Source organism: Festucalex cinctus, chromosome 1, assembly GCF_051991245.1.
Source record: "Festucalex cinctus isolate MCC-2025b chromosome 1, RoL_Fcin_1.0, whole genome shotgun sequence".
NCBI classification, from domain to species: Eukaryota; Metazoa; Chordata; class Actinopteri; order Syngnathiformes; family Syngnathidae; genus Festucalex; species Festucalex cinctus.
The window spans coordinates 8,431,601-8,445,733 of NC_135411.1; the positions used below are offsets into that span (position 1 = coordinate 8,431,601).

The 14,133-nt window shown below is 38.2% G+C and overlaps 1 protein-coding gene across 3 annotated transcripts in view; it reads right to left on the reverse strand.

The window, feature by feature from the left end:
* Positions 1 to 14,133, reverse strand: part of tnn (tenascin N) — a 57,785-nt gene that overhangs the window by 9,306 nt on the left and 34,346 nt on the right. For 2 of the 3 annotated variants that reach the window (XM_077514788.1, XM_077514783.1), the window contains 6 exons: positions 9,952 to 10,215; positions 8,680 to 8,943; positions 8,341 to 8,604; positions 6,835 to 7,098; positions 4,307 to 4,570; positions 1,007 to 1,137 (listed from right to left, as the gene is read on the reverse strand). In XM_077514788.1, coding sequence (XP_077370914.1) covers positions 1,007 to 1,137; positions 4,307 to 4,570; positions 6,835 to 7,098; positions 8,341 to 8,604; positions 8,680 to 8,943; positions 9,952 to 10,215 — 1,451 coding nt within the window. The remainder of the gene's footprint in view (positions 1 to 1,006; positions 1,138 to 4,306; positions 4,571 to 6,834; positions 7,099 to 8,340; positions 8,605 to 8,679; positions 8,944 to 9,951; positions 10,216 to 14,133) is intronic. The other variant, XM_077514796.1, reaches the window with a different exon arrangement.

Here is a 14,133-nt window from a genome sequence, read left to right on the forward strand (position 1 = left end):
TGGATTCAAATGGATTCATTACAAATCAACTGAAATATTGCAAGCCTTTTATTGTTTTAATATTTCTGATTATGGCATTTTTTTTTTTTTTTACTTGTCTGAGGAAACATTCTAATATTTTGAGATAGGATATTTGAGTTTTCTTAAACTGTAATCCATAATCAGCAATATTAAAAATCATAAAAGGCCTGCAATATTTCAATTGCATTACAGAAAATAAAGAACTTTATCACAATATTCAAATTTTCTGAGACAGTCCTGTAAGCGGTTTTACAATTTTAAAAACAATCAAATCATATATTAAATATTTTTTGGTAACTGGAGATTTCCTCTTCCCATGACATGATTAGCTATAGGCTGGATGAAGGAAGATCCAGAGCCACTTTCAAGCAATGGCTGGAGTCCAGTATTTGTGGTTGCTGTTGTGTCTATGCTTCACAGTCAACTGCTGACTCGTCAGTACCTCAGCAATATGTGGGGCATAATTATTGATCCTTGGGGTAATTTGACAAAAAAAAGCAGATCACAGGTCACCCGGGAAATTCAATAGGTTGTGAACAAAATGCATAATATGTCGCCTTTATTATTAAAGGCAGGAAAACGTGTCAATAGCCAGTTGAATGATACATTTATCTGGAGCCCACAAGGCTTTATGACCACAAGAGGGCAGCCTTGCACAGACCTTGAATCTAAAAATGATGTATATTGAGGCATTCCCATTTAAAAAAATAATAATAATTTTATTATTATTATTATTAATAATAATAATAATAATAATAATAACAATAATAAGAAGAAATTAATTATTTAAATAATAATAATAATAATAATAATAAATACATAAATAAATAAATATTTAAATAAATAAAATTGAAAACCCATGCTGCCGCATTATTTGCAATATTTAACAATAAAAATAAATGTGCATTCATGCAGTTACATTTTAGGATGGTCACGTTGCCTCAGAGAAAATTCTTGTGTGTCTGCATGTGCATGTTGAGCTCACCTCCATGTTGCCGTCCTCGTCCCTATAGGTTAGAATGTAGCCCTCAATGTCGGCCGAAGGGGCGGCCCAGGTCAACGTAGCTGACTCGGTGGTGACACCCAGCGCCTGCAAGTCCTTCGGAGCGTCAATGTCTGTCGGTTGGATCACAGCAGACGACAAGTGAATGCTCATTCATGCCGGTCGGGAATAACCCGAGTTAATTAGTTTGGATTTTGGAGGCTGTAAAGCTTGAAATTGCAAATGACGATCATCCCTCTGGTGTGCAAGTTGAGTCGACAGCATTATTTATTTATTTTTTTCTGTCTTTCTCTACTTGACGCTCAGAAGCAAAGCTGACAATTATCTGCATGCTTGGTTTTCATTTGCTTTGTGCAGATAAAGCAGCAATTAGCCTGTCCTGTTGGAAAATAAACATTGAGCTAATTTGTTTGACACGTGCACACCGGGTCAAGTCATCATAGTTTGGGTCGTGTGAGCGTCATTGAACATTGTACATCCATCTGGATTTTCTATAGTGCTTGCCGTCTTTCGGGTCAGATGAAGCCTGCTGACTTTGGGTGAGCGGCAGGTTTAAAAAAAAAAAAAAAAAAAAAAAAGTTGAAATGAACTCAAAATGTCATGGCAAAAAAATGGGATAAAACTTTAAGTTGGACAATTTACTAAATGTTGTATATCCCAAATAACACTAATAATAATAATAATAATAATAATAATAATAAATCATGGGTGGTGGTGATAATAATAATAATAATAATAATAATAATAATAAATCCTGGGTGGTGATGATGGTGATAATAATAATAATAATAATAATAATAATAATAATAATAATAAGAAGAAGAAGAAGAAGAAGAAGAAGAAGAATAGGGACGGGCGAGGTATCGGTATCGGGCCGATACCAGCCTTTTTTCAAGTACTCGAGTACTCGTGACGCAGACGAGTACAAGCGAGCGATGGCAGAGGGGGAAGACGTTAAGTGAGTCCTCCTTGCCTGTAAGTGGCGCTAGCTTGCAGCAGTTTTTTACCAAAACTTCACCAGTTTGGAAATACATCAAAATTGTGAATCTTACACTAAAAGAGCATTTTTGTGTTTAATATTGAACAGTGACTATGCTGTTTTTTTGTCAAAATTAAAGGAAACATATTTGTTTAAAAATATCTTTTAGTGATTTTTTTTATTTGTCAAAATGTACTTCTGGTATCGGCAGTTGGTATCTGTGAGTACTGAGGGTCTGAGTATCGGTATCGGTCTGAAAAAAAGTGGTATCGAACATCCCTAAATAATAATAATAATAATAATAATAATAATAATAATAATAATAGCAATAACAACAACAACAACAACAACAACAACAGTAGTTTACAAGTGCTTTTCAGAACACTCAAGGACACTTTCCAGCAAAGGGAAAGAAAATATACAATTAAAATTATGAACAGGCCTCCTTGACTACCACATTTTTCATGTCAAATTTACAAAAAGATGATCACATTTTGATGCCACGCTTTTTCCAAATTGGCTGGCAAAGGAAAACATGTTTCACAATTGAATTTATTAATCACACGTCTGTCATGGTGTTTTTTTAAATATGGCAAGTAATACACATTTTTAAACTAAAACTAATACTGAAACTTTTATTAAAATAACTAATAAAAACTAACAGAACCGCCCTGAAAACTAATTAAAACTAACTAAATTAAAAAAAAACAACAACTCAAAAACGAAATAAAAAGAAGCTAAAATGAAAATTCCAAAACTATATCAACCCTGATGTGAAGGGTGCAGGAAGTATGAGGGCACTTTGCTTGAGGCATTTGTCCAAAAACACCTCAAATGAATGATTATTTTCTCGCGTGACCAATGATGGCTTGTGGATTGAAATGAGACGTGTTTATAGACCAAAGCTGAGACCACACATTGCCTAGCTAACAAAAAAAAAGGCCAACCGGTAGTCTGAACTTTCCACTTGACACGCATGTTTCGCACAAAGATCCGTTTGTTCTAAGCCACTGCTGCTGACCCACACCGAACGTACAGTATCGAAACTCTGGGAAGCCCGCCCTTGCCAAAATAAAGGATTGTGCTACTTCCTGAGGATTTCACGTGTCAAATGTTAAACGTGAAAGAAGTGTTTTCAAGTCCATGTGGAATGTTTGACGTGTGAAAAGTGGTTTTCAGCCATCCATAAAATGTGCTGTAGACACCTTTCTTTGTGTTAGAGCAGCGGTGTCCAAACTACGGCCCAGGGGCCATTTGCAGCCCGCCGTCCATTTTTCAGTGGCCCGCGACATGTGCTAAAAATGTCATTTGACTCAGTTCAAACAAAACAAAAATGTTTGGAGATGGTCAAAGTATGAAGGGAGGGTATCGAAAAACAGGTGCCATTAAAGGTTATTTTAGTTCACTAAAACTAATGAAAAAACTAAAACTAAAATTCAAAAAACAATATTGCTATCAAAATAAAATAAAAACGAAAATACTTTTTAACAAAACGAAGACTAACTGAAACTACATTTTATGTTTACAAAATTAACTAAAACTAACTATAATTATAGCAAACATGTCCTTCGTTTTCGTCTTTGCTAATTAATTTAATGCATGAGCCTTTGGGGATGATTTTAAATGTGATTTTTAGTACATTTATTTTGATATCAACCGGAATAATGACTTTTGAAAGTATGTCACACAGAAGTGACGCCATCTAGCAGCAGCCAATAGAAAAGCACCAAACGATGACGTTGTGGCCATGCTGTTTTTTAAATATTGCGCACAAGTAATACACATTAAAAAAATAAATAAATAAATAATAATAATAATAATAATACAGAAACTAACAAACTAAACTAAAACTAAGCATTTATTAAAGAACTAAACTAATAAAAACTAACAAACTACCCACTCTGAAAACTAATAAAAACTAACGAAAACAAAAAATTCCAAAACTACATATAATAACCTTACTGCCATATTACAAATAAATTAGTTTATATACTGTAGTATTTGTCTAAATATGCAAAAGCACAAATCAATTATTTGTACAATTTTTAGGACTAAACACAATTTCTCTTCATAGCATTATGTGGCCCTCGTGTCCTTCTGATTTTCTGTTTGTGGCCCTCAGATGAAAAAGTTTGGACACCCCTGTGTTCGAGTAACTGTTCGAGGTGGTCAATTTGACTTTGGACTTCTGCAATCTCTGCAGCCTCGTGACGGTTTTCATTCCAATAAGACGGAATTTGCTTTGAAATACCAAAACAACCCCTACATTTGGTGAAGTAGAAGTAAAATTGTGTTGTATCAACCTGTCTCTGCTTGTACTTCGACCTTCCTGCTGCTTCTGCCTCCTTTGACAGCCCAGATGTAGACAGTGTAGACCACGCCGGGCCTCAGGCCAGTCAGACTGTGAGAATCACTCTCGGGGCCAACGCGGATTTCCCCACTCGAGCCCTCCGAGGAACTGTGGCTGAGGACGTAGCCGTCGATTTCTGCCTGGACGCCGTCCCAGGACACCCGGAAGCTGCTCTCGGTTTGGTCCCGGGCTAACGGATTGGCAGGATCGTCCAGCTCTGGAGGAAGATGTTAGTAGATGCAGTTAACTCATTTGCTCCCAATAACGTGTAAATACGTTTTTGTTTTGTTTTTTAACAATGCAACGTCTGCATTTGTGCATGTCAAAGACATGGTGAGTCCTATACTCTCAACTCATTTACTCCCAATAACGTATAAATACGTTTTTTTAATGTTCTAAGTGTCCCAAAGACGTATTTATACGTGTTATTTTTTGTATTTTTTATGCTAGAGCAAACATAAGGCTTTGATGCAGCCTCTCAACTGCAAAGAACGGTTGCAGAAATTGTAGTTATTACACAAACGACCAGCAGGTGGCAGCAGAGCAAAGAAGATCAACCAGGGCCATCTAGAAAAAAAGCTGAATTACTTACAGTTTTAAATAGATTTGTGAAAACTGATGAAACTTAGCTCTCTTCTAATGCTAATTGCTGCAAAACGGAAACAGATAGAAACATGCTTTTCTTTCCTGGTGAAAGACGAGACTTTAACCTTTCTTTTGACAGGTTCCATGCCTTGATTGCAATCGAACACAATATTCTGTGGGCCTTGCAAAATCAGCCAAAATCCAGTAAAACAGCCGGGAGCGAACGGGATTGCTTCTGTGAAAATGGCGGCGAGTGAATGAGTTAATTGTACTGATGCACTGCAAGTAGTATTGTCTCAAGAAACATCAGAAGTGTGTCCCAGTGTTGTCAGGAGAGATCATTTGGGTAAAGTTGAGGTTACAAGAAAGAAGTCGTTACGTGTCTGAGCCTGTGTGTGACTGCTCAAGTGTTTTAGAGTAAGATAACGGGAAAAGGATCTTCTATGTACCTTTGCACATGAGCAGAAATAAGCTAGAAGCTGGTTAAACTTGGTCGAGTTCATCCATCTGGCTTGCTAACGTAGATGTACAAATTCCTAATGTGGGCTAAAGCGTGCTTAGCATGTAGTTTAGCCCAGCAGAGTGAAAGCCAGCCGGATGTTTACCGTCCACCTCGACTCGCCGGCGGCTGGATCTGCCAGTTTGTCATTCATTCCATCTCATTGAATGTGTATTTTACGCACGCGATGCATCACGATGATCACGTGACTGTCCGAAATGCCCGATACGGTACTTCACGCAAAAATATTCATAAAAAGTGCTATAAAATCATAATTGCGCAACATAAATTGGCCATTTTTTTCAGGGAAGAGTTGAAATTAACCATTAAACAGAATAGCTGGTTAGTTTTTCCATAAGTCTTGTGGTCCTTTAATATTTAATTTTTCCAGTAAATTCATAAGAAATAGAATTTTAAAGGACATTTTTTTTTCCGTATCTTGCTGTTTTCTTGAAATTTAAAAGTAATTTTGTTACATTTACGAAAAAAATGACTTATTTTACACTTTAAGACAATTGAAAATCATTTTCATTTAAAGTTACAATTATTTAATTAAAATTATGACAATATTTTCATCTCACCCTTGCTGAGAGGTCAATGTTTGAGTAACAATTACGTGATCATAACGCGTTACTTTCATGAATAAATTAAATAATTAAGCCAGTTACTGCCGCCGCAAAATTTAATTTGGAATTTAATGTTTGTGGAGTTTTTATCATGTCCTTGACATTTAAGAAGAACTGATGTGAATTGAAATGAATCAAATCGAGGGAGTTGCTAGTCGAGCTGAGATGATCCCATCCAATAGAAAACGGGCTTTCAAATGATGATTAGATGTTGTCATGACTGGGTCGTGCCAGGGTTATGTTCGGGTCATGCAAGGGCATGACAGGGTTATGTTTGGGTCATGCAAGGGTTATGTTTGGGTCATGACCGTGTGGCCAAGTGTCTGTTCTGAACTGATGTAACCAGCATCTAGTTTCAACTGGTAAGATGCTATGTGATGTCAGGAGTTATGTGATGTCAAGAATCTTTCATCTCTTTATCTGGTCAACAGCCAATCAGATAATTCCATGTCAGTCCTGTTTCCCACATGTCTATATAAGCCTGTCTGGGAAGTGTGTGTTTTTGTCGGATTATTACCTCTGTTCCTCTGTGCAACTCCACGGCCCATGTTAGCTTAGCGTCTCGTGATTCTCGATACATTCTCGTTGTTTCTCGTCTAGTCAAGTTTGTTCTACGCCTCTCGATGTTATGCGAATAAAGAGTTAAAATCTTATTTGTGTCTGCGTGTTTGGGATCCAACCCCAGAACATAACAGATGTATTTTACCCTAAACAAAAAATAAAAACATGTTGGAACTATAAAAGGGGTGTCGGAGAATCCGCTTTTAACACCTGTTTCCGCTTGCGTCGAGATCTTCCTGCTGGCTTTGCTTCCTTTGATGGCCCAGATGTAGACAGTGTACGCCACACCGGGCCGCAAGCCCGTCAGGCTGTAAGAATTGATGTCCGCTGCCAGAGAGATTTCCTCGCTGGGGCCCTCAGAGGAGACGTAGTTGAGGACGTAACCGTCGATTTCTGCCTGGACGCCATCCCACGACACCCTGAAGCTGCTTTCACTCTCATCGTGGGCAAAGAGGTTAGCAGGAACATCCAGTTCTAGAGGAGAATGTCGACAGTAGAGATCTTAAAGTGTAAGTCAACCCCAAAAAAAATTATTGACAAAAATATATTCTATGTAGCTCTACTACTCTAAATATGGTATTTTGGTAGGGATGCACGATAATATCGGTGGCAGATAATTATCGGCAATTATCGACCAATTTGACGTCAAACCGATAAACCAGATAATAGAGAAATCTGCCGATAATTATCGGCAATTTGAGTTCATACAGATAGACCAATAATAAAGAAATCCAGCAATAATAATTATAGACATGCCACGTTGGTCCATCTGTTGTGGTTGTGGCTCATATCAATAAAATTCAGCTTCATGGTGCTTTACATACATTGAAACATTGTGCAAAGTTTATACAATGTTTCAATGTATTTGTTAGACTTATAGTAGGACTCGAAAGCATATTTGTATTCAAGTTAATTTTGCAAACAATTATCGGCTTACTTATCGGTTATCGATATCGGCACCTCTAAATTATTGATTTAAATGTATCGGTTGAAAATAGCATTATTGTGCATCCCTATATTTTCGTTAATATTGTGTTCATGGAATATGAGCCAAATCCAGCAATTTTTATCAATATCAGAAGGCGGCCGTTTTGCCACTTGCAGTCGAGTGAAAATGACATCACAGTTGCTCAGGTCTCGGGTAACAACCAATCACAGCTCAGCTTCAGAAAACACATTAGCTGTGATTGGTCATTGCCTGAGCCCTGAGCAGCTGTGATGTCATCTTCAGTCGACAGCAAGTGTTGAAATGGCCACCCTCTGAGATAAAAAATAAATAGATTATTAAATACAAGCTAGATTTTGCTTCATAATTCCCATTCCACAAATGTAATATTAACTCATTCGCTCCCAATAACGTATAAATACGTTCCATTTTAAATGTATTAAGTGTCCCAAAGACGTGTTTATACGTTTTTATGTTTTGTTTTTTTAATGCTAGAGCATACAGAATCCTTTGATGCAGCCTCTCACCTGTAAATTATGGGTAAGAAAAATGGTATTAATTACAAAAACGGCCAGCAGGTGGCAGAAGAGTATAAGAGATCAACCAGGGCCATGATGAAAACAACTTCACAACAAACAACTTCAGTGAAAATGTCTGGGAGTGAATGAGTTAATCAGAATGTCATGTTAAGGCTAATAAGGTCACAAAGAACATATTATTGTCAAAAAAATTTTTGACTTCCCCTTTAAGAATTCACTCATATTAAATACCTGTCTCTGCTTGCGTTGAGATCTTTCTGCTAACTTTGTTTCCCTTGACAGCCCAAATGTGGACCGTATAGACGACTCCAGGCTTCAAGCCACTTATCGTGTAAGTGCTACTATGAGGCCCAAGCGGGATCTCGTCGCCCGCGCCGTCAGCAGAACGGTACTTTAGCGCGTAGCCGTCAATTTCTGCATGGACGCCCTCCCACGACACCCGGAAGCTGCTTTCAGTCTCATCATGGGCTAAGACGTTAGCAGGAGCGTCCAGTCCTAGAAGAGAACGTCAGAAGAAGATAAGCGTACTCATACATAAGTAGTGGAGACGAGGTAAGTCAAATTGAAGACCTGTCTCGGCTTGTGTTGAAACCTTTCTGCTGGCTTTGTTTCCCTTGACAGCCCAGATGTGGACTGTATAGTCGAGCCCAGGCCTCAAGCCCGTAATTGTGTAAGAACTACTGTCGGGCCCAACTGGGATTTCGTCACTCAAGCCGTCAGGAGAACGGTACGTCAGCTTGTAGCCGTCGATTTCTGCCTGGACGCTCTCCCATGATGCCCTCAAGCTGCCCTCTGTTTCTTCTTGGGCCAAGAGGTTCGTGGGAGCATCCATCTCTACAGAGACGGGGGTGGTTCAGATTAGTAAGCGTAAGGTTGAACCTCTCAAATGTAAGATTATGAGACTGCCCTCCAGAAAGGAACCAGTCCAATTGTGCTAAATTGTCATTTGGGGTACTGTGTCATGAGAGCAGTTAAAATTAATCGATTAATCGGCAAGTAATCGATTATCAAATTGATCGACAACAATTTTACGACCGCAAGGATAAGGGGTTAACCAAAATTAACTCATTGACTCGCAGCCATTTTCACTGAAGTAACCCCCTTCGCTCCCGGATGTTTTACTGGATTTTGACAGTTTTTGCAAGGCCCACAGAATATTGTCTTCTATTACTATAAAAACATGGAACCTACCGAAATAAAGATTAGAGTGTCTTCTTTAATCTTTCATCTGTTTCCATTTGCAGCAATTAGCATTATAATATAGCTAGGTTTCATCATTCACAAAACTGTTTAGAATTGTGGGGAAATAAGCTTGTTTTCAACATGACTCTTGTTGATCTCTTATACTCTGCTGCCACCTGCTGACAGTTTTTGTAATTACTACCATTGCTTCATAGTTTCTGTGCAGTTGAGAGGCTGCATCGAAGCCTTATGTATGCTCAAGCTTTAAAAAAAACAAACAAACAAACAAACAAAAACAAAAAATGTATAAATACGTCTTTGGGACACATTATGTTTATAATAGAAAGTATTTATACGTTTTGGGGAGCAAATTAGTTAATAAAAATAAGACGTTTGCAAACATCTGTTTTACTTTGGAAAACAATGACTGAACTAGTAGCATAGTACAACATCAATCCTCGCCCTTTTTTCTTTTTTTTAATCACTATACAAATACAAATTACGAAATAATGGGAGTTTAATCGATTCTAAGAAAGAGGGAGTTTAATCGGTTCTAAAAATATTTGATAGTGACAGCATTAAATCAAATTCTGCCATTCACGGGCCGAGTCCTTCTCTCTCCTATCTCATTTGGAGTCGTTGGGATGGTTTGACAAGTACCCGTCTCGGCCATCGTGAATCGCTTCCCGCTGAGCTGATCACCCCTGTAGGCCCAGACGTCAATGGTGTAGACCACGCCAGGCTTCAGGCCGACCAGCCTGTATGAAGTCATGTCGCGGCCAATCGGGATCTCGCCGCTGGAGCCCGCGTCCGACGTGTACGTCAGCATATAGCCTTCGATTTGGGCCTGGACCGGGTCCCAAGAAACGGTTACAGTGTCTTCCGTCACCTGAGTGGCGATCAGGTTTGTTGGCGCGTCGATGTCTGAGGAGGAAAGAGATTAGAGGAATTATGCAGTTCACGTAAAAATGAAATGTTTTTTTGAAGAAACAAACCGACAAAGTGGCGATGTACCACACTTAAGAGAAATAGAGTTTCAGAAACTGTTTTAAAGTGATTTATGGCCCCTAATGAATTTACGACAACCCCCAATAAAACCAGAACACTGTCAAAGAACAAAGGTGGTCAAATCGTGCAAACGATCAGTAATTTCTCTCCAAATAAATGATTAATTGCCCCTAATTCAGTATTAGGTGGATGCATTTTGATTGTTAAAAGGTCTTGTATTTATTAATTTCAGTCATCTTTTGATCTTTCGTGGTCATAAAATTCAGAACTTTCCTTTATGAGGGGTCATTAATCTTTCTACACTTTGACTTTTTGACATCAGGACGGAATCAAAGCATCATGTACAGTATATTCCTTTATCATTTTATCAGGGGTGCCATAGATCAATCAGTCCTTCGATATTTGGCAGGGGTCATAAATCACATTTTGACAAGTGGAATCGCTTTCAAGCAGCAAGTCGGAACTCGGCCAACTTAGATAAATGCATCGCGGTCATTATGCAAGATACAAAACTACACAGTGTTTTCTTTTCAAACTAAATCTTTGGCAAATTGTCACGATGCTAAAACGAGGGAAGGTTAATTTCAGTAGGTTTCAATTAATTATTCCGATACAACTTTCGAGCTGAGTTGATGCCAGTGCTGTCTCAGTTGCCAGCACTCAGGGGTAAATTCACTAAAGGTTTGCGTAGCCTTTGCGCGGCGCTAACCGGTAAAAATGGAGCAATCCGGGAGCGCCTAATTCCCTAAACACGGGGAAATCCGTCACTAAGTGCTCTGCCAACCAGATTGCGCCACAGTGCGCCGGCAGTATTTGCGCGTATGTAAATTAGGTAATTTGCATACATTTGGCGCATATTATGCCCACTCCAATTTTATCGTTGATTCGATTCCTAATACGGATGCACCATGCACGATAATGCTTTTTTCAACCGATACTGATAAACCAATCATTTAGAAAGCGCCAATGTAAGTAAGCCGATAATTGTTTGCACTTAATACAAATATACTTTCGAGTCCGACTTATAAGTCTAACATGTACAAATGCATTGCAACATTGTGTACAGCACCATGAAGCAGAATTTTATTGACATCTCTGTTTCAAAGACAACCAGTAACTCATTTTGAGTTTGCCAAAACAAAACAGTCATGTTTTAAAAAGTAATAAAACAAAAACATTTTTGGGGAGACAGAGTAAAGAAAGCCTACACTGGAGACCGCCATGTCGCAATGATGCATCTTCTGTGAACACGAAGTCGCGCACCTTATGACGTCACAAATATGCGACACGACCATAGGAAGGGGGAGGGGTCGAGGAGTTGGGCACAACTTGAGCCACAACCACAACAGATGCATCAACGCGGCAAGTCTACTATTGGCGGATTTCTTTATTAACTGGTTTATCTGTATGACGTCAAATTGGTCGATAATTACCGATAAGTATCGGCCACCCACATTATCGTACATTCCTAATTCCTAATCAGTGACGCTGTGAATATGAGTACAAAATGTTTGGATGTGGCCTGTGATTGACAGGCGACAAGTCCAGCTTTCATCCTGAAGTTATCTCCCATTGACTCTGAACAAGATAAGCATGCTAAAAAAAAAAAAAAACGCTTATTCCTCAGAAGGGGTGCTGGAGCCTATCCCAGCTGGCTTCAGGCAGGGTACACTCTGAACTGGTTGCCAGCCAATCGCAAGGCACACAGAGAGACGAACAACCATCCACACTCACAAGCACACCAAGGGACAATTCGGAGCGCCCGATTAACCTGCCATGCATGTCTTTGGAATGTGGGAGCAGACCGGAGTACCCGGAGAAGACCCACTCAGGCACGGGGAGAACATGCAAACTCCACCCAGGAAGTGGAGCGCGGACTCGAACCCAAGTCCTCAATACTGGGAGGCAGACGTGCTAAAACCACCTCAGCCGCTCAACGGCCGTGGACCACCAATGGACGACATGTCAATTTCAAATTCATTGACCAAAAATGATATCATCAAAATGGATGAGCAGTGCGATATAAAGGGAACATTTTTCTATCCACCAGCAGGAGTTGCAAGCGCAAAAAAAAAAAAAAAAACTCTTTCCAAACCACAGATGAAAAGAAGCAGGGTCAGAGGAAGGCTTTCCACTTAAAGTGGTGAAAAAAAAAAACCTGGTTTACATTGAACAAGAACACCAACTGAGTCACTGCTGATGACATTTATGGAAAACCAAACCCCGATCGGTGTTCTTGCACAGAGGGCGTCTCTGTGCGCAACATCTGCGGCGGCGTGGTATCACATGCGAGCCATGCGTGATGACAAGCGTCAGCGCGTGTTGGGGGGAAAATGAATGACGGAGGAGTGTAGAAGGGAAGGGTGCAGTACAAGCACCCGTGAGCGACGGACGGGTTGAGACGAAGGGAAATGTAAAAAGCAATCATCATTAGGGCTCGTTCGTTTGTGGTGCAGTTGAAGTGTAGTCTGGTGTCACGGTGTGGTCGGTTTGATTAAAGACTGATGGATGATACGTGCAAGGAGAAGAAAGAAATCTGCTAAACTCGACTCCATTTCCTTCTTTCTACTTGCCGCTTGATGGTCTGAAACACACATCACAGCCTGAAGCTATTTTTAATCTAATCTTTGCGCTATGTGAAACGTTTAATTTGCTGCAAGAATCCCCCTCAAGTGGTAAAGTTGAGTTTACTTCAGCGCCATTATGGTAAATACAAATCAATAGTGGTAAACATACTGTAAGACAGGGGTTAGTAACCTTTACTGTCAAAGGAGACATTTTGTGTTTGTGTTAGTCGAATGTACTGAGGGCCAATTAGAGCTGAACTATAACACAAAAATATGGAGCATCCAATAAGTAGAGATTCATTTTTTTCTACCTTTCGTTTTTTTTTTTGTTGTTGTTTGTTTTTGTAATTTTTGATACTTCGTTAACATACACTTTTAAACTTTTCTACCTTTCAGCCAAATTTCTGACATTTTTGGCAATATTATGTACGTAATAATTTCCTGCCTTTCTCCATTATTAGACATTTAATGGCTAATTTTTGGTACATTCTTTCTGCCTTTTCATAGATCAATTTTCTGACTTTTTTTGGCCATTTGTGCATATTTTATGGTAATTTTTAGGATTTCTTCGTTTGTTTTTTGACATTTTATAGTAGCTTTTTAAATATTTTCTTTTCTGCTTTTTAAAGAAAGAAATTTTCTGACCTTTTTTTTGGCAATTTTGTCTGCATTTTATACTCATTTTTGGGATTTTTTTTCTTTTGTTTTTTGGACATTTTATAGCTACTTTTCACATTTATTTCTGCCGTTTTTCTTTTTTTTTTAATGTGACATTTGTGGCAATTTCATGTACATTTTATGGTAATTTTCTGCTTTTTCTCTTCCTTTTTGGACAATTTATGGTCACTTTTTGGACATTATTTATTTATTTATTTATTTATTTAAACTTTTTAATCTACCTTTCATCTCTTTTTCTGACAACTCCAAAATTTGAAATCTGACCATTTTTGAATATTTAATAATATTTTTTTTAAAATATAAATAATTAATTCATTTAAAGAATATTTTATCTAAAAAATAAATAAATAAATATATATATATATATATATATATATATATATATATATATATATATATATATATATATTATTTTTTTTTTATTTTTTTTTATTTTTTTTTTTATTATTATTATTTTTTTTTCTATAATTTTATTTTTTGGGAAACCCACAGCGAGCCATTAGCTCCAGAACCGCATTTGAAGAGTTGAACTAGGGGTCGAGATTTTTTTGCCTCCAATTTTACCGTATATTTGGGGGGAAAAGCAAGT